The 21,381-nt window shown below is 42.2% G+C and overlaps 1 protein-coding gene across 1 annotated transcript in view; it reads left to right on the plus strand.

Annotated features, from left to right (window-relative positions):
- LOC130281630 (transient receptor potential cation channel subfamily V member 6-like) overlaps positions 1-17,535 on the plus strand; it is a 32,860-nt gene extending 15,325 nt beyond the window's left edge. The window contains exons 7-13 of the mRNA XM_056529060.1: positions 4,196-4,282; positions 4,435-4,511; positions 8,013-8,178; positions 10,044-10,110; positions 10,232-10,500; positions 15,097-15,203; positions 16,668-17,535. Of these exons, the coding sequence (XP_056385035.1) occupies positions 4,196-4,282; positions 4,435-4,511; positions 8,013-8,178; positions 10,044-10,110; positions 10,232-10,500; positions 15,097-15,203; positions 16,668-17,121 (1,227 nt within the window). The 3' untranslated portion in view covers positions 17,122-17,535. The remainder of the gene's footprint in view (positions 1-4,195; positions 4,283-4,434; positions 4,512-8,012; positions 8,179-10,043; positions 10,111-10,231; positions 10,501-15,096; positions 15,204-16,667) is intronic.
- Positions 17,536-21,381: the final 3,846 nt, after the last annotated feature.

Raw genomic sequence — 21,381 nt, forward strand, 5'->3', positions numbered from 1 at the left:
CCAGCAGTATGAATTTTAAATAAATTAGAATACTCCATTAAGCGTTTAGATTTTAATGAAATGTTCCGTGGCCAGACATGCTGGCCACAGGCACACTCCTTACCTGTCTCCCTGTACTGTGTCCGGGACGGGCAGCACTGCAACCCATGTATCAGCCTGCGGTCACACTCTGCCGGCCGCTGGACACTCCCTCCACTGCGTTCCTGGTTCTTCTGTTCTCTCTCACAGCCAGTGTGCACATACCTGCGTGTGTCGGCTCTCTGAAATTTAAACGGCCAGCGCACCGATAATTTGTCTCTGTCGGCGCTGACCTTATAAGATTTCCTCACTTCCCCTTGATCCCTGCCTAATCTTTGTGCCTCGCTGCCTTAGAGAAAGTGTTTCCTAGTAGTCTTCTGCCATACTGTGTATCAGTACCGTTTGCTTCATTTCCTAACCACTGTACCTTGCCGCCTGCCCTGTCCTTCCTGCCTGTCCCCGACTCCAAGTTTTGACTTACGACTCTGTGTCACGCTTTACCTCGGCCGCCATTGTGAGCAACTCGCGCTAGGAGTAGCGACCTGGGAGTTCGCCTGCCGCAGCAAGTCCGCAGCAAGTCCGCAGCAAGTCCATCTCTGCGGCAGGCTCTGGTGAACTCCAGCGGCTCCTTAGACTCTGCTCCCTGGTGTAACTTTCACCATCTCCCACAGTGGTACAGCGGTTCCACTAATCCTGCCATTGCATAGGTCATGTGATTCCACAATCTCAAAGTAACAAATAGCAGAATACTTACTTTTGATTTGAATGTAAATGAAGCAGGAAAAAAAATTAGACACAAACTGCAGGGGCCATATTCGAATTTGCGATATTTCACAAATATATAGACGAATATTCCTCCTATGTTCGTGAAATTCACATATTCGCTATGTGCATTCTCTTTTATTTTTTTCATGTGAAAATTCAGAATGAAATTCACATAGTGCGCATGCGCGATTATCTCTTTCACCTAAAAGAAGGGAGGGATTAGTGTCCTCTGACTGGAAGTGCCGATCTTCGCTAATATTTGCATATTCGCATATATTCACATATTCGAAAAAATATATTAAAAAAATAATAATAGTTGTCATTACGAATATACATCACTATATTCGAAATATTCGCGGTAATAATTTGCATTTCGAATATTCGCGCTCAACACTATACAAGATGTATAAAGCAAAGGATTTACAATCAAACTTAGTTTTTAGGTAAATATAAATGGAATATTATGTGGGGTAAAGCTGTCATTGTCCAGGTATAATACACGGCAGGACTAAAGAGGATCCTAGCTTTAGGAAAACTTTTGTCTTTAGCTTGAAGGTCACAATGCAGATCTCCAGCACAGTCTCGGGACCCATGACTCCGGTCGGTGTGTACATATTGATGTCTATAAACTCTTTGGTGACTGACACGTTTACTGGAGACAACAAGAGTACAATCACTTCATGTTTAAAGTGACAACAGATTTAGAAGTTTATTTTAAACACGCACAGTCCGTACTCCTGAGGCCTGCAATAACCAAGGGAGTTCACCATGTACTCCTTGGTTATTATAAACAAGTTGTGCTTACTGGTATACAGTATTTCCCCTAAATACCATCAATCATGTTGTCAAGTTATAAGGCCATTCCTTAGTCATATCTATTTTAGGCATTTGATTAATCCCTTATTTATATTTATTGAAAATTTAAATTTTTTGTATAGGTGGGAAGGGTAAGATTTCACTTGTTTGGTAATAGAAAGTGACAAGACTTGCAGTAGGCTGATAAGCTGTGGCAGCCCTGGTCATCACGCCCCCTTCCATTAAAGAGTACCTGTCACCAAACTAAACTTTTAATATATTGTTCCTTGTGTAATTATAAGACACTTTGCTATTTACTTGCTGTTAAAATTCTCAACCTTTATATGTTTTTAATGTGATTGAAAAAACAGCCACTAGGTGGCTCTGTTCTGTTTCCTGAGCAAATCAAACAGTTAGTGTGGTCTCCTCCCAGCCTGGCAGGTGACCAAACTCAGGAATTGTGCACGGGGCATGGTGAGGCACAACTCTCACAGGCTTCAGTGACGTTGTGCCTGCTGGGGAACGCCCACTTTCTCCTGCCGGGAGCTCACACAATGTGAGCAAGGATAAGGAGATTTTTAAAGCTCTGCATTTTTTTAAGGGCAGGAGGGGTGTTAGGAGTAATTAGGAAATATAATCTGAGTTAGTTTAGAAAATATGGTTTGATGAGAGGTACTCTTTAATGTCTGTGGCAGGGGCATGAAGGCTGTGGTTGCTTGTAATCCAGCATGGAGTGGAGTTCACTCCGTTCATGCAGATTATGGGGTGCCCCGAGAAAGCTGTAACAGCCTCACTGTTCTATATATTCCCCCAGGAAGTCAATATACTTTCTCCTTCAACTTGTCCTTGCAAATAAACTTCTCCTGACTTCTGGTGTAACCACTCATTCGCAGCACTAGTTGCCCCCAGAACACTCTCAGATCATCGTCACTTTAGGTGTTTTTTGAGATTGGGGAACAGATGATCCAGAAGGAGCCAGGCCAGGAGAATAGGGTAGATAGGACATCACTTGAAATCCTAAGGAGGTCAGTTTTGTCGTTGTTTCCCCTGCAGTGTGTGATGAGTTGTTGTCTTCTTTTGTTCGGTTGTCAAAAGTTTTGGGATCCACTTTTCTGAGAGCTTTCTTATTTCCAAGTCCTTGTGGATAATGCCACCAACTCTCTTACATGATATTCCAAGATATGTAGCAATACTTTTGGCTGATATTCAGTGGTCCTCCACGATCATGAGTGGCTTTTAGTGTTGAGCACGAATATTTGTAATGAGAATTTTTATTGCGAATATTGGCACTTCGCAATTTCGTGAATATTTAGAATATAGTGCTATATATTTGTAATGACCAATATTAGTTTCTCCCAATGTACCTTTGAGGACTGGTTCACTTTATTTCAATTACCTCCAATATTCGTTTCTTACTTGTATTTTTTTCACATGCAAATTTTTATGCAAATTTTTATGTTAATTTTTGCATGGAAAAAAAAAGTGAACGAACATAGCGAATATGCGAATTTTGCGAACATAGGATGAATGATCATCAATATATTCGCAAAATTGCAAATTCGAATACGGCCCCTGCCGCTCATCACTCGTGGCTTTCACATTTGCAGGCACAGAGAAAGGAACAGAGCTTCCCACTTTTAAAGGGGTTATCCAATAGAAATAGAAAAACACTGGCAATTTCTTTCCAAAACTGCTCCCTATCTGTCTCCAGGTTGGGTGTGGTTCGGCAGCTCAGTTTCATTGAAGTGAATGGAGCCATGTTATAATACCACACACAACCTTAAGAGACAGACAGGGAGAGGTTTTGGAAATAAATTACCTGTGTTTTTCTATTCCTGGACAACCCCTTTTAACACCCAAACAGCCAGTTTTAAAATTGACAACCTAAGGTTTAACTGTTGCATATGAATGGACAGTGTCACCCAAAAAATTGTGACATTTTATCATGGACCTCCTTTACATCTTTCTCTTGGAGAAACAGGAACCTGATTATGATCCTATGCTCTTTCACATTTAAAGGGGTATTCCAGGCAAAACCTTTTTTTTATATATATATCAACTGGCTCCGGAAAGTTAAACAGATTTGTAAATTACTTCTATTAAAAAATCTTAATCCTTCCAATAGTTATTAGCTTCTGAAGTTTTCTGTCTAACTGCTCAATGATGATGTCACGTCCCGGGACGTGAGTCATCAGAGAGCAGTTAGACAGAAAACAACAACTCAACTTCAGAAGCTAAAAACTATTGGAAGGATTAAGATTTTTTAATAGAAGTAATTTACAAATCTGTTTAACTTTCCGGATCCAGTTGATATATAAAAAAAAGTTTTGGCCTGGAATACCCCTTTAACTTTTCTGGAGGTTCTGCCATGTTCACTTTGGACCGATACCTTTTTTTTTTTTTTTTTTACCATTGGCCATGTACAACCTTCAATTTACAGCTTTCTAGCTAAATTTTTTAGGGGTAAGGCTGAATTTCAAAATACTGATCAGCACCCCTTTACTTATCAGCACCCTTGTACCTTCCTAATTCTAAGTAATGGATAATGCAAAAGATCATATGGAAAAGATTTCATATAACTTAGCTTTAACAGCAATTGTGATCTTTTATCTTCTAGGAGGCGTATGTCACATCTGAAGATTACATACGTCTAGCGGGAGAAATCATTAGCGTCATAGGAGCTATATTAATTCTATTACTAAAGGTAAGGACTTAAGTACTCACAAAGCTATTTCATGACTCACATTTTCCACCTGATGATGGTTTCCATTCTACACGACTATGTGTTGTTACACCTATGGACATTGCCGTATACTGAACACCGTGTAGCTAATAGTGTCTCAAATATTTCTGTAGATTCCGGACCTGTTACGTATACGGGAAGCAAGATTTCTGACCCAAGCAGTACAAGGAGGACCATTTACTCTTATTATGTAAGGTTCTCAGTATACTATGTATAATATAATAGATATTCACATAAGTTATTTTAGCATAAAAAGGCAATTTTTAAGGCAAAAAACAGCTAAAACGGTCACATAGTCATGGCCGTAAATGATGGCACCCTTGAAATTTTTCTAGAAAATTAAGTATTTCTCACAGAAAATTATTGTAGTAACACATGTTTTGCTATACATGTTTATTCCCTTTGTGTGTGTGTGGTGGCCCAGAAGGGGAGGTATTACCCCATGCTTCTGCTGTCCATTCAGGCATCCTCCTTTAGTGTCCCCAAGGCCCCAGCACTTGTTTCCCCATTGTAAATATGTTTTACCATGTAAAGTGTTATAAAATGTAATGTTGCTTTAGGAGTTATACCATGTGACATGTCATGTGATTGTTACCCAGGAGGTACCAGTGACCAGGTGATCCCAAGTGTGACCTATGGGCTCCCTGCTATTCTCCCCCATATAAGCCCTGGGTGGAGCTTCTCTCTCTCTTTGAGCTCTGCTCTTCTGCTGAGGTCCAGTGCAGTCGCCTAGTGTGTGTGTCCAGAGTGTTGGAGGTCTCAAAGTCCAGTCCTGCAGCCACCATCAAGTCAAGTAAGCTAAAGTCACAGCTTTATGAGTCAAGTCAAGACAGTTCCTGTCATCTATCAAGTCAGCATGGTCTGCATTCAATTGTCCAGTCCTACTACAAATCCCAGCAAGCCCTTAAGGCCTCTGCGTCACTGGTCCCCTCCTTGGACCCTGGCTGAACTGTATAGAATTTACCAACTGTCTACCCTCAGTAAAGCTACCGTTGTCCATATCTTGGCATCAGAGTCTTTATTATCCCTGTGCCTAGCCCAGGATCCAGTGGTATACCTTCGGGTGGTGATAGGCTAAACCATGCCCTGGCGTCATGAATACAAGGGGTTAATGCCATCTGCCCCTAGGGTAACAACATCTGCCCTCATCACACCCAGCTACCACATATGTATTGGAACTAAACCAAAAAAGGGAGGAAAAAAAGCAAATTGGACATAATGTCACACCAAACTCCAAAAGTGGGCTAGACAAAATTATCGGTACCCTTTGAAAATTGTGGAAAAATTTGATTGTTTCAAGCATGTGATGCTCCTTGGGGCAAGTAACAGGTGTGGGCAACATAAAAATCACACCTGAAAGCAGATAAAAAGGTGTGCCACACTAATCATGGACAACAGAAAGAGGAGAAGAGAACTGTCTGAGGACTTGAGAACCAAAATTGTGGAAAAATATCAACAATCTCAAGGTTACAAGTCCATCTCCAGAGATCTAGATTTGCCTTTGTCCACAGTGCGCAACATTATCAAGAAGTTTGCAACCCATGACACTGTAGCGAATCTCCCTGGGCGTGGATGGAAGAGAAAAATAGATGAAAGGTGTCAACGCAGGATAGTTTGGATGGTCGATAAGCAGCCCCAAACAAGTACCAAATATATTCAAGCTGTCCTGCAGGCTCAGGGAGCATCAGTGTCATCACCAACTATCCGTCGACATTTAAATTAAATGAAATACTATGGCAAGAGTCCCAGGAGGACCCCACTGCTGACACAGAGACATAAAAAAGCAAGACTACATTTTCCCAAAATGAACTTGAGTAAGCCAAAATTCTTCTTGGAAAACTTCTTGTGGACAGATGAGACCAAGAAAGAGCTTTTTGGTAAAGAACATCATTCTACTGTTTACCGAAAATGGAATGAGGCCTACAAAGAAAAGAACACAGTACCTACAGTGAAATATGGTGGAGGTCAATGATGTTTTGGGGTTGTTTTGCTGCCTCTGGCACTGGGTGCCTTGAATATGTGCAAGGCATCATGAAATCTGAGGATTACCAATGGATTTTGGGTTGCACTGTACAGCCCAGTGTCAGAAACCTGGGTTTGCTTCCGAGATCTTGGGTCTTCCAGCAGAGCAATGACCCCAAACATACGTCAAAAAGCCCCCAGAAATGGATGGCAGCAAAGCGCTGGAGAGTTCCGAAGTGGCCAGCAATGAGTCCAGATCTAAATCCCATTGAAAACCTGTGGTGAGATCTTAAAATTGATTTTGGGTAAAGCGCCCTTCCAATAAGAGAGACCTGGAGCAGTTTACTAAGGAAGAGAGGTCCAATATTCCGGCTGAGAGGTGTAAGAAGCTTATTGATGGTTATAGGAAGCGTCTGATTTCAGTTATTCTTTCCAAAGGGTGTGCAACCAAATATTAAGTTAAGGGTGCCAATAATTTTGTCCAGACCATTTTTGGAGTTTGGTGACATTACGTGCAATTTGCTTTTTTTCCTCCCTTTTTTGGTTTAGTTCCAATACACACAAAGGGAATAAACATGTGTATAGTAAAACATGTGTTACATCCTTTTCTGTGAGAAATACTTCATTTTCTTGAAAAATTTCAGGTGTGCCAACATCTACGACCATGACTGTATGTTTTTTCAGGCATTATGTTTTCGAAATGATCTTTTTCAGATGAATTTTTGTCTTCTTTTATCTTTCTCTTTTGCTACATAAGATGCTATTATACAATTTGCAAATCTGACTTTTACGGGAAGAAAAGGGGCCAAAACAGTAATTTATTTCAGCAGTAAGTAGCTGAAAAAAGAGCCTTTGCGCTTAATTTTATGGCTGTAAAATTACACCCATTAAACTTTACTCAATGGAAGTTTCCAGAAATGTTTCCATTGCTCTAAATGGAATTGGATATTAAAAAGTGTCAATTCTTTTGGACTAGTTATTGACCTCTTTTTGGGGATCCCCAACTTCCGTTTGACCATCTATTTGACCATCCATTTCTTATAGATTTCTTATAGAATTATAGATTTATTTTTTTGAATATTTCGCTTAAAAACTTTTTTTTTAACATGTACATGAGGCATGTGAAAAGTTTTGATCGGTCAGGGTCTGAGTGTTCAGACTCTTGACCAATTGTTAGAATGAGTGGGGGGAAAAGTGCGGCTGACCGAGACAATCCCATGGTAAGTTTGTCTCTCTTAGTACGATCTTCTCCCGGCTCCTTCTAGCTAGGTTGCTATCTTAACACTCAGACCCTGACCGATCAAAACTTTTGACAGGTCTCTACAACGTCAAAAGTTTTTAAAAAGTGCCCATTTAATATAGATCCATAAATATATCCTGCCACCTCCCCATTTATATCCCTTTTGAATATGGCCTTTCCTGACCACCTCACCTGGCAGAATAGGGGTCACGGTATTTGGTTTTTATGTTAGTTTGTATGTTCCAATGTCATTCTCACTTTTGTATGTCAGTCTACCAAGTAGACCAGTGGTCTTCATACAGTGGCCTTTAAGATGTTGCAAAACTACAACTCCCAACTTGCCCGGACAGCCATTGGCTGTCCGGGCATGTTGGGTGTTGTAGTTTTGCAAAAACTTGAGGGCCACTGTTTGGAAACCACTAATGTAGACTTTTTTTTAATTTATTTTTTACATTTATTTAACTCTAAATATAATTTATGGACCAACAGCATCTCTTACCCATGTCTGGTTGTGGTGACACTTATTCTAAGACTAACCAACACCGATGGAGAGGTCATCCCGATGTCTATACTCTTAGTGCTGGGCTGGTGCTACATCATGTATTTTGCCCGTGGATTCCAGATGCTTGGACCCTTTACCATTATGATACATAAGGTAAGTTGATCCCATTGTAGATAAGAAGTTGTAATGCTGCTGGTTGGCAACTACCAGCGTACCATGTGTTCTTTTTCTTACCAGCGTCGTGCAACATTCTCGGTACCATGTGTCTGCTGTGTTTCCTGGTTTTCCTATTCTGGTGTATCTGTTGCTGCAGTTTCCGTTCTGCCCACAGGGGCTATGCACGTGCACTGGCTGTGTTTTATAAAGCCAGCTTAAACTCTCTAGTGGATCCTCCTCCTATCCCTGGCTGGCACTCCCTATATAAACATCCCTTACCTGTTGGCAGTGGCCACAGGAAAGTTATGTATCCTGAACTGCTAATGTCTCTATTTGCCTACTAATCCTGTCTGCTGGTCCTACCTGTATACTGGACTTTGCTTCTGTGTTATCACCTGGACCCTGGCCTGTCTCTCCTATTTTGAACTTTGACTGTCCACCTTGATTCCTGTCTACGTGCAGCTTGTTTCAGCCAGCCTTCACCAGTAGCCATTTTGGCTTGCCGTTGTTAGTACCTGCTCTGTTAATAAACACCTTAACCCCTTAACGACAAAGGACGTAATTGTACCTCCTGGTGCCCTGGTACTTAAAGGGTTAATCCACTGGCCAGCATTCGAAAGTAAATGTTCTGAATGCTGTTTTCGCACTGTGGGGGTTGGCCACACCCCTTGTTACATCACGGCCATGCCCCCTCAATGCAAGTCTATGGGATCATCCAGCATGGTGGATGGAGGTCCCCTCACCTGCCTCTGTCCATTTCCTGGGGTCTTCTGCTCTGGTCTGAGAGCGTGCAAACCAGAGCAGAAGACATAACACTGATCAGTGCTATGCCTATGCATAGCATTGAACAGTATTAACAATCTAATGATTGCTATAAATAGTCCTCTATGGGGACATAAAAAGTAAAAAAAAAAAAAAAGAAATTTTTAAAAATATGAAAAATCCCCTCCCTTAACCAAAAAGGTTTTTTTCCATTTTACCCTCAAAAAGCGTTAAAAAAAGATTAATAAACATATTCAGTATAACCGCGTGCATAACTGTCCGAACTATCAAAATACAATGATAATGATCTCGTACGGTGAACGGCGTAAATGTTTAAAAAAAAGTACAAAATTGCTGCTTTTTTGTCACATCATATCCCCCTCCCCCCCCAAAAAAAAAATAAAATAAAACTAATAATATATATCACATATACTCAATCTTGGTACTGAAAAAAACAAAAAATCATGGCTCAAAAAATTAGCCCTCATACATCTCCGTATACAAAAAATTTTAAAAAACTATAGGTGGTCAAAATAGGGCAGTTTTAAACATAATGTTTTGTAAACAAAAGTTTGTTTTTGTTGCATTGAGGGGGTGGAGTATGATGTCACAATGGGGTGGAGTTGTGACGTCACGAAACTCTGGCCCTGTCAGGGTTCAGGAGTAACGCTTCGTGCAGCAGAGACAGGTGGGTGCTGCATGACAGATTGTGGGGGGACCCCCGCGATCAGACATCTTATCCCCTATCCTTTGGATAGGGGGATAAGATGTCTTATGGCCAGAGTACCCCTTTAAGGCCAAAATGGGCTGTGGCCTTAAGGGGTTAATCAGCCCTGCTGCGTCTGGTTGTATTCTGCACGCCTGGCCGGCTGCCTCATGTGGCACAGTGGGTTCACACCCGTGGGGCATTACAGAAGTCATGTAGGTGTCACCATACAGTCACCTTGATATCAATGTCTTTAGTAATCCCCAAAAAAATTCCTCCAAAGCCGCTGCCTCGTAATTGTTATACTTGTGTAACATTGCAAGTTCGCAAATTGTTTAGTAAATCACAATTTAGTGCAATGGTAATAAAGTGTTTGGAAATTATTATTTTTTAGATGATTTTTGGGGACCTGTTGCGCTTCTGTTGGCTGATGGTTGTGGTCATTTTTGGATATACCACTGGTAAGTACAATCCACAGAACAATTTCACAATCACGGTTATATCCTAAAACTATTTCTTCAGAATAGGAACAAATTTCAGGAGTTGTAGGAACAAAAGTTTTTGTGTTTCTCCTCTTTCCAGCCTTTTACATCATATTCCAGACCGAGGACTCCAACCAGCTTGGACACTTCTATGATTACCCTATGGCCATGTTCAGCACCTTTGAACTCTTCCTTAACGTCATCAACTCTCCAACAAACTACAATGTGGACCTCCCCTATATGTTCCACGTTGTCTACTTCAGCTTCACCATCATTGCCAATCTTCTCATGTTAAACCTCTTGATAGCCATGATGGGGGATACTCACTGGAGGGTGGCGCAGGACAGAGACGAGCTATGGAGAGCTCAGGTACAGTAAATGTTGACATTCTAGATGCATGACCCTTTTTTCTCCAGACATCTACAGGCGGAGGAACAGTCAGAACACCCCATATTAGATTGTTTGTCGGTCCCATTGGGTTTGGCCTTTGACCATCTTTTGTGTATGGCCACCATAATTTCTCAGTTAATATGGCATTTAAAAGTACTTGTAATTGATCGAGTCGGATGGTGAATTCCCTGGAAGTGAATAATATTCACGATGACCAAGCTAAATAAATTATGATTAATCATTCAGGAAAACAAAAAATATGCACCCAGCTAGAAATGTCAAATTGCTGCAAAAGTCGGCATTCCAGATGGGTCTTATTAGGCACTGAGTCTTGTTAAGTGGTCATAGAAGTTATTTCTCTGCTGACCTATAAAAGTGTATCTCAAAGGCTACTTTTTGGTAGTGTACCTTTGGTGAGAGATCATTGACTATGAGACTTGCCTCTATGATGAACTCAAAGACATTTTTTGCTATTGACAGACTTTGAGAAGGGGCATGTCCTTAGACTGAGGGAAGCTGGATGGACGGTTTGATGGAGGACTGCCACCACCTAGACCGTTCTGTCCCAGCTGTTAGGAGCCTGATCATTGTGTGTATGTGCCCTTAAATAAATACTGCTCATAACACCTCCTAACAGCCCAGACCAACAACTAATCCTCACCAGTAGGGAGGATTGGTTGATCTACTGACACGCAAGAGTAGCTCAAAAGTTTCCTTGCCAACTATCCAGACACAAGTGACCACTTCATTACACTACACACCCCTGTCTCTTCATTAACTCTCCTCCCTGCTTCTTTATTACACACCCCTGTCTCTTCATTACTCCCCCCTTCTTTATTACACACCCGTCTCTTCATTACTCCCCCCTTCTTTATTGCACACCCGTCTCTTCATTACTCCCCTTCTTTATTACACACCCGTCTCTTCACTACTCCCCCTTCTTTATTATACACCCATCTCTTCATTACTCCCCCCTTCTTTATTACACACCCCTGTCTCTTCATTACTCCCCCTTCTTCATTACACCCTGTCTCTTCATTACTCCTCCTTCTTTATTATACACCCGTCTCTTCATTACTCCCCCTTCTTTATTGCACACCCGTCTCTTCATTACTCCCCCCCTTCTTCATTACACACCCGTCTCTTCATTACTCCCCCCTTCTTTATTATACACCCGTCTCTTCATTACTCCCCCCTTCTTCATTACACACCCGTCTCTTCATTACTCCCCCCTTCTTTATTATACACCCGTCTCTTCATTACTCCCCTTCTTTATTACACACCCGTCTCTTCATTACTCCCCCCTTCTTTATTATACACCCGTCTCTTCATTACTCCCCCTTCTTTATTATACACCCCTGTCTCTTCATTACTCCCCCCTTCTTTATTACACACCCGTCTCTTCATTACTCCCCCCTTCTTTATTGCACACCCGTCTCTTCATTACTCCCCTTCTTTATTACACACCCGTCTCTTCACTACTCCCCCTTCTTTATTATACACCCATCTCTTCATTACTCCCCCCTTCTTTATTACACACCCCTGTCTCTTCATTACTCCCCCTTCTTCATTACACCCTGTCTCTTCATTACTCCTCCTTCTTTATTATACACCCGTCTCTTCATTACTCCCCCTTCTTTATTGCACACCCGTCTCTTCATTACTCCCCCTTCTTTATTGCACACCCGTCTCTTCATTACTCCCCCCCTTCTTCATTACACACCCGTCTCTTCATTACTCCCCCCTTCTTTATTATACACCCGTCTCTTCATTACTCCCCCCTTCTTCATTACACACCCGTCTCTTCATTACTCCCCCCTTCTTTATTATACACCCGTCTCTTCATTACTCCCCTTCTTTATTACACACCCGTCTCTTCATTACTCCCCCTTCTTTATTATACACCCGTCTCTTCATTACTCCCCCTTCTTTATTATACACCCGTCTCTTCATTACTCCCCCTTCTTTATTACACCCCGTCTCTTCATTACCCCCCCCTTCTTTACCCCCCTTCTTTATTACACCCCGGTCTCTTCATTATTCCCCCTTCTTTATTACACCCCGTCTCTTCATTACTCCCCCCTTCTTTATTACACCCCATCTCTTCATTACTCCCCCTTCTTTATTACACACCCATCTCTTCATTACTCCCCCTTCTTTATTACACACCCCCGTCTCTTCATTACTCCCCCTTCTTTATTGCACACCCGTCTCTTCATTACTCCCCCTTCTTTCTTACACACCCGTCTCTTCATTACTCCCCCCTTCTTTATTATACACCCGTCTCTTCATTACTCCCCCTTCTTTATTACACCCCGTCTCTTCATTACTCCCCCTTCTTTCTTACACACCCGTCTCTTCATTACTCCCCCCTTCTTTATTATACACCCATCTCTTCATTACTCCCCCTTCTTTATTACACCCCCGTCTCTTCATTACTCCCCCCTTCTTTATTACACACCCCTGTCTCTTCATTACACACCCGTCTCTTCATTACTCCCCGCTTCTTTATTATACACCCGTCTCTTCATTACTCCCCCCTTCTTTATTACACACCCATCTCTTCATTACTCCCCCCTTCTTTATTACACCCCTGTCTCTTCATTACTCCCCCCTTCTTTATTACACACCCATCTCTTCATTACTCCCCCTTCTTTATTACACATCCCGTCTCTTCATTTCTCCCCCCTTCTTTATTACACCCCCGTCTCTTCATTACTCCCCCTTCTTTATTACACATCCCGTCTCTTCATTTCTCCCCCCTTCTTTATTACACACCCGTCTCTTCATTACTCCCCCCTTCTTCATTACCCCCCTTCTTTATTACACCCCGTCTCTTCCTTACATCCCCTTCTTTATTACACCCCTGTCTCTTCATTACTCCCCCTTCTTTATTACACCCCTGTCTCTTCATTACTCCCCCCTTCTTTATTACACCCTCGTCTCTTCATTACTCCCCCTTCTTTATTACACATCCCGTCTCTTCATTTCTCCCCCTTCTTTATTACACACCCGTCTCTTCATTACTCCCCCCTTCTTCATTACCCCCCTTCTTTATTACACCCCGTCTCTTCCTTACATCCCCTTCTTTATTACACCCCTGTCTCTTCATTACTCCCCCTTCTTTATTACACCCCTGTCTCTTCATTACTCCCCCTTCTTTACTACACCCCTGTCTCTTCATTACTCCCCCCTTCTTTATTACACCCCCGTCTCTTCATTACTACCCCTTCTTTATTACACCCCTGTCTCTTCATTACTCCCCCCTTCTTTATTACACCCCGTCTCTTCATTACTTCCCCCTTCTTTATTACACACCCCTGTCTCTTCATTCCTCCTTCTTTATTACACCCCCGTCTCTTCATTACTCCCCCTTCTTTATTACACACCCCTGTCTCTTCATTACTCCCCCCTTCTTTATTACACCCCGTCTCTTCATTACTCCCCCCTTCTTTATTACACCCCCGTCTCTTCATTACTCCCCCCTTCTTTATTACACCCCGGTCTCTTCATTACTCCCCCTTCTTTATTACACATCCCCTCTCTTCATTACTCCCCCCCTTCTCTATTACACCCCGTCTGTTCATTGCTCCCCCCTTCTTTATTACACACCCCTGTCTCTTCATTCCCCCCTCCTTCTTTATTAAACACTATGTCTCTTCATCACCCCTCCTTCTTTATTACACACCCGTCTCTTTATTACTCCCCCTTCTTTATTATTACACACCGCTATCTCTTAAACCCCCCTTCTTTATTATTACACACACCTGTCTCTTTATCCCCCCGTCCTTCTTTATTACACACCCTATCTCTTCATCCCCCCTCTTTCTTTATTACACACCCCTGTCTCTTCATCCCCCCTCCTTCTTTATTACACACCCGTCTCTTTATTACTCCCCCTTCTTTATTATTACACACCCCTATCTCTTAATCCCCCTTCTTTTTTACACACCCCTGTCTCTTCATCCCCCCTCTTTCTTTATTACACACCCCTGTCTCTTCATCCCCCCTCTACTTTATTACACACCCCTGTCTCTTCATCCCCCCCTCCTTCTTTATTACACACCCCTGTCTCTTCACCCCCCCTCTTCTTTATTACACACCCCTGTCTTTGGTGTCATGATGCCCATTATCCATTATGTATAACCAAGAAAGAAAAGAAGCACACTATAAAATGGATGCACACCTAAAATGTATTGTTTTCCAAAAAGTAAAACATTTTTAGTGCCGGATGACTGGTGATGTGGGGTGGAAGCTTGTGACATCACGGCCACGCCCCGCATGTGATGTCAAGGCCATGCCCCCTCAATGCTAGTCTATGGGTGAGGGCGTGATGGCCGTCACACCCCCTCCCATAGACTAGCATTGAGGGGGCGTGGCCTTGATGAGCCTCTGCCACTGCATTCAATACTGTAAACGGACATCAGGTCCAGTGGCGGGATCACCGCGATCAGACATCTTATCCCCTATACTTTGGATAGGGGATAAGATGTCCAGGGGAGGAGTACCCCATTAAGATGGGCTTTGTAATTTCCGAATATTATTTCATAATTTGCTTTTCCTTTCTCACCTTAGGTTGCCGCTACCACTGTTATGTTAGAGAGGAAGCTCCCACGATGTCTCTGGCCTCGAACCGGAGTGTGCGGCACTGAGTATGGCCTAGGGGATCATTGGTATCTTCGGTGAGTTTGAGCCGAAACCTATTTGCAGAAACCTCAGCCTTCCCAAAATTGAATGTTTTACAATAATGAAAATTTGACCATATTAAGGGTCAGATAAAAGCGATATTTCTATATCTATTTAATGGACATTTCGGTAAATATTGCAAAAATTTTAGGGGATAGAGGATGGCTGATATGTGTTGGTACTTGGCCAAGGCGAACAAAGTAAAGGTAAAACCTTGTATTTCAAAGACGTCCCTCAATAGCCTCAGGTTACTATGTTTGCAACATACAATACTCTGTACCGAGACATAGTAACCTAAAACTACATCAATAACATACATAAATAGTCCATAATTGGTGTCGTACTGTAAGATACAGACGATGCAATATTGTTTGTTACACTAGTATTAGTAAAGTGCATCCACTCTTTGGCTGTCTTGTAGCGCTTCTCTATGGTACAGTCCAGTACTAAATGTTCTGAATTACTCTTTACCAGGATGAGCTGCTCCTTTAGGCACTTATTTTAAGTTACTTATTTTCAAATTTTCTAATATTTTAGAGTTTTTGAATAAATCATTATTGTAACATGAGGAGCTATAACTTTTATGGTGTTCAGATGAAAACACTGTTTGATCTTTACCTTAAAGGGGTAGTCCGCTGCTCGGCATTTGGAACAAACTGCTCAGAACGCTGGAGCCGGCACCGGGAGCTTGTGACCTCATAGCCCCTCCCCCTCGTGAAATCATGTCCCACCCCCTCAATGCAAGTCTATGGGAGGGGGCATGATGCCCCCTCCCATAGGCTTGCATTGAGGGGGTGGAGCGTGACATCATTAGGGGGTGGGGCTATGATGTCACAAGCTCCCGGCATTGGCTCCAGCGTTCCTAACAGTTTGTTCCAAACGCTGAGCAGCGGAGTACCCCTTTAAAGAGTACCTGTCAATGTTATGTCATTCAGTACCTAATTCTGACCATGTACACATAACTTATGTGTCTAGCAACAATATTTCTCTCATAAATACCTTCTACCTATTGCTCACTTGGTTTTTCATCCTGTGCTCTGGAGAGAGCGTGACCTCACTCTGCATGACTCATCTTCCTCCCTGAGTCTTCTGTGCTGTGCTGATCTATTCATTTAATCACTGCAGAATGCTCTGTAACCCCTCCTCTCGGTTTTCATGCTGCAGTCTGATAGGACAGGAGGGAGCACAGGGGAGTGTTGGTCCCGCCCTCACTTACTGCACCTTTTCCCTGCCTTTGCTTTAGCTGGGACAAAGATGATGCTGCAGTCTTACAGGATTATGTTCTGGATGGTATGGGGACACCTAGTGGTCTTCTTTATAAGTCATGATTTCTATACAAATGAAATAACATTTTCTTATGAAGTATATTAGAAAAGTTAATGTTTTGCCAAAATGTACAACATATAAAAAGTTTTTGAATCTGATGGTTCCCATTTAAGTAACTTCTGATTTTGTTACAGTGTGGTGGTGAGGAAGGACCTAAGTGAACAGAAGATCCGCCGATATGTTGAAGCATTCCAAGGACCTGAAGGGGAGCACCTTGAGAAGAACACTCACGATAGCCTAAAATCGGACAAAACATTTTCCTCAACCATAAAGCCTAATCTTCCCATCATAAAGGTCACACAAGGGAATGCACATGAGCCAAAGACTTCACCAATACGAAACCCACAAGTACATGAGGACACAACTTCCAAGCCCAGTACACAAAAGACCTATCTTGAGATACCACAAATACATGTAGAACCACAAAGATCACAATTTCCAAGTCCCAATCATGAAACAGCATCAAGAGTACGGACAGCTAGCGGCCGTGGGTGGCAAATATTGAGATCAGTTCCTTTACACAAACTACAGGTACAAGTACAAGTACAAGCCAGTCATGATGGAGAGGAACAAATACTCCATGTCTGAACACTCGGCCTAAACATTTGTGGTGGTCTCTTTTGAACCGTTTCTGGAGACACGAGTTCAAACCTTTTTCCCTAAGGAAAAACTTAACTCAAGGAGTTAAATCTTGGTCTTAATACAAAGACTTTTTGCTTTTCTACATATTTTGTAGCTGTTCACGACTATTGGTCATGGGAGAAACTTTGGACAAGAAGCTAATGATGAAGAAACGGATATCTGTCTTAGAAGCCAGTATTAAAACTTCTTTTTTTTTAAGTATGTATTAATCCTTGGAAAGCTGTGATATGATAACCACATTGCCCTGTTATAAAGTTGTGTATCACTGCTTATTAACAGATGAAGGATTGTCAACTTGCTAATAGGAATTGCAAAAATTAACCTTAACAAAAATGAAATTTATTTTATAATAAATGAAATTTACAAACTGCTAAATGGGCACAAGCAATGTTGCCAAGATGGTCGGCCTGAAAATCTTAGGGCCTGATCACAGTTTACCCCAGGTCCTCTCCAGCTTAGCATGGGCATCCGCAGAAGAGGGGGAGGGGGGTATAATTTAATGGGGTTCTTCACTGCTGTTAAACTTACACCCCATCCATCACCCCATCTCCAAAACAAGGTCTCTCCCTGTGCGGCATGTCAACAACATGATCCATGCATTCTCTACGGGAGAGCCGGTGATGCTTGGGCAATATACTCAGTGCATAAGCGGTATCTCATGTACAGACAGTGGATAAATATAGATGGATGGATAGATTGATTGAGATAAACAATCACCTACCTGTCTGTCACAGATTAATGGAAGCACAGGAGGGGAGGTGCAGCATGTGAGGACCGGCACCAGAGTCTTCTCATCAGGAGTTGCATCATATGAAGATTGTCACCAAGATCTTCTCATCAGGAGGTGCTGCACCTAAAATGTTCCCCCAGTGAACTTGTAGCAGTCCTCTTTGCTCCCAGCAGGACCATGTGAGAGAAAGCCATTACTGCTTCCTGTCACAGGAGCCTACACAGGGAGAAGGATGAGCCATCACTGCTGTCAGTTAAGAGCTTCTGATGGCTCCTTGCTCCCGGTCTGTATGAGGAAAGAGGAGCCATGGAGGAAAAATTTGTGATGGTATGTTCGACATGGACACCCATGCTGCTTAGGTGGCGGTGAGGCCTTTGGCCTCCTTAAAGGGGTACTTCAGTGAAAAACTATTTTTAAAACAGATTTGTAAATTACTTATGTTAAAAAATCTTACCCCATCCAGTGCTTAGCTGCTGTATGCTCCAAAGGAAGTTCTTTTCTTTTAAAATGTATTTTCTTTCTGACCACAGTGCTTTCTGCTGACACCTCTGTCCATGTAAGGAACTGTCCAGAGCAGGAGAGGTTTGCTATGGGGATTTTCTCCTGCTCTGGACAGTTCCTGACATGGACAGAGGTGTCAGCAAAGAGCACTGTGGTCAGACAGAAAATAAATTCAGAAAGAAAAGAACTTCTTCTGTAGTATACAGCAGCTGATAAGTACTGGAAGGATTAAGATTGTTTTAATAGAAGTCATTTACAAATCTGTTTAACTTTCTGGCACCAGTTAATAAAAAAAAAAAAAAAAAGAAATAATAGTTTTCCACCGGAGTACTCCTTTAAAGAGTACCTGTCACCAAACTAAACTTTAAATATATTGCTCCTTATGTAATTATAGAACAATTTCCTATTTGCTTGATGTTAAAATTCTCAACCTTTATATGTTTTTAATGTGATTGAAAAAATGGCCACTAGGTGGCTCGGTTCTGTTCCCTGCCGCAAGCCAAACAGTTAGTTTTGGTCTCCCCCCCCCGGCTGGCAGGAGACCAAACTCAGGAAGTGCATGGCGAGGCACAACTCTCACAGGCTTCAATGATGTTGTGCCTGCTGGGGAACGCCCACTTTCTCCTGCCTAGAGCTCACACAATGTGAGCAAGGGGAAAGGTATGATACAGAGATTTTTAAAGCATTTTTTTAAGGGCAGAAGGAGTGATAGGAGTAGTTAGGGAATATAATCTGAGTTAGTTTAGAAAATACGGTTTAATGACAGGTACTATTTAATGTTTATACAGTTATAAACGGTAAATGACAGAAGATAAAAGTTACAGAAATTAGCATCCATTTTAAAACTGTGAAAAACTGTTGGTTAAGCCACATCCCAGCATCGTGATGCTACGGGTGCAATGTGGGTGAAATGTATAGTTTGTGATGCCAGGGCAAGCTACGCGTTCTGAGGATGAGATAGCTTCTCCTGGGCCAAGCGCGGGGACAATGATGACACCAATGCAAGGTTACAGATAATTATCATTACTGAGGAAGGAATTGTTAAATCTGTCTCAGAACAAACTTTGGTATAGAGGGAAGTGCAGATTTACCTGGGGAAGCCCGTCACCTTGCTGGGATTTGTAGTTGCTGTTACTGCAGATTTGAAATGAAATAGGAGCCCATGCTGACTTGAAGGTTTTAGCCTGAATGACTGACTGAAGAAAATGTTTTCCTCTGGAGCTGTGTGCTTACCGCCAGGCTTTGACTTTTACCTGAGCGATGGGACGTCCCGAGATTGGCGTGGTGCAGGCTGCCGCTTCTCCCCTGACTACGTCAGCTTTCACAAATCTGAACCTAACACTAGCCCAGACCAGACTCCAACTTAGATTATAACCCCCCCCCCCCCTCGCCCAACATGTATATCAATGTATACATAAGTTATACATAAGTTTATGTATTGTAGAAACAACAGCTATGTTGTCAGACCACTATATCTAACTATATTACAACACTAAGCATGCATAGACTCTACCACATTTCTTCAACCAATGTTTTTGTTTTGCACCCTCTAGACAATTTGAAGCACACAATATGCCACCTTCATTCCCATCACTAAAACCCTTGGCCACCCGTTCAATAAAACCCTTGCCTCCCCTTAATCAGTCCCCCTTAATCAGTCCCCTGCCCCCCTTAATCAGTCCCATGTCCACCTTAATTAGTCCCATGTCCCCCTTCACCAGTCCCATGTCCCTCTTCGCCAGTCCCCTGCCCCCTTAATCAGATGCAGACCCCCTTAATTAGGCCCTCCCCCTTCACCAGTCCCCCTTAAGCAGACTCAGACCCCCCACTTCATCAGACCCCTTTTCTTATTACTCAGTCCCCTGTCAGGCTGGGTTCACACTACGTTTTTCAACTACGGTTCTCGCATACATTTTCTCTCAAAAACCGTATGGGAAAAAAACAGATGGAACAGTATGGGAAAAAGTAAACCGTATGCGTTTTTAAACAGTGCATACAATTCGGTCAGTTTTTATAGAAAAAAAAAACGTTTATGAAAATTTTGACCATTTTTAATGGGAGGGGTCTTGGGTGGGGACTTCAGGATTCAAATGCGCATGTGCAAAGTAAAAACGTATACGTTTTTCCCATATGGAACCGTTTACATGTGCGTTTCCCATTGACGTCCATGTTAAAAAAAAACGTATGCGCTTGCAGTATGGTTTTTAAACCAAAGTCAAAACCGTGGTTGACCACGATTTTGTCTCCGGTTTAAAAAACGTACTGCAACCGCATATGTTTTTTTTTAACATGGACGGCAATGGGAAACGCACATGTATCCGGTTCCATACGGGAAAAACGTATACGATTTTACTTTGCACATGCGCATTTGAATCCTAAAGTCCCCACCCTAGACCCCTCCCATTAAAAATGGACAAAATTTTCAAAAACGTATGTTTTTTTTTTCTATAAAAACGGGCGGAACAGTATGCACTTTTAAAAACAGTATACTGTTTAAAAACGCATACGGTTGACTTTTTCCCATACTGTTCCATCCGTTTTTTCCCCATATGGTTTTTGATAGAAAACGTATGCGGGAACCGTAGTGGAAAAACGTAGTGTGAACCCAGCCTCACTCATAATCAGACCATCTCCCCCCTTTATCCCTTAATCAGACCCTCCCTCCTTCACCAGTCCCCCTTAATCAGACTCAGACCCCCCCCTTCACCAGTCCACTTCTCTGTCCCCATTAATCAGACCCTCTCTCTTTATTCCATAATTAGACGGACGGACCCTGCCCCCCTTATATCCTATGCCCTGTTTAAAAAATGTATAAATTAAAAAAGCACAAAATAAAATAATTATTTAGAACAGCCAGGTACTTACTTTTGAAGGCTGCTGCGCTGTTCCATAAATGTAGGTGCACTACTGTGGTAGCTGTAAGCAGTGACATATGACTAACCCTCAAACTGATGTTAAAATTGAGACATTAGCCA

Source organism: Hyla sarda, chromosome 7 (genome assembly GCF_029499605.1).
Source record: "Hyla sarda isolate aHylSar1 chromosome 7, aHylSar1.hap1, whole genome shotgun sequence".
Taxonomy (NCBI): Eukaryota; Metazoa; Chordata; class Amphibia; order Anura; family Hylidae; genus Hyla; species Hyla sarda.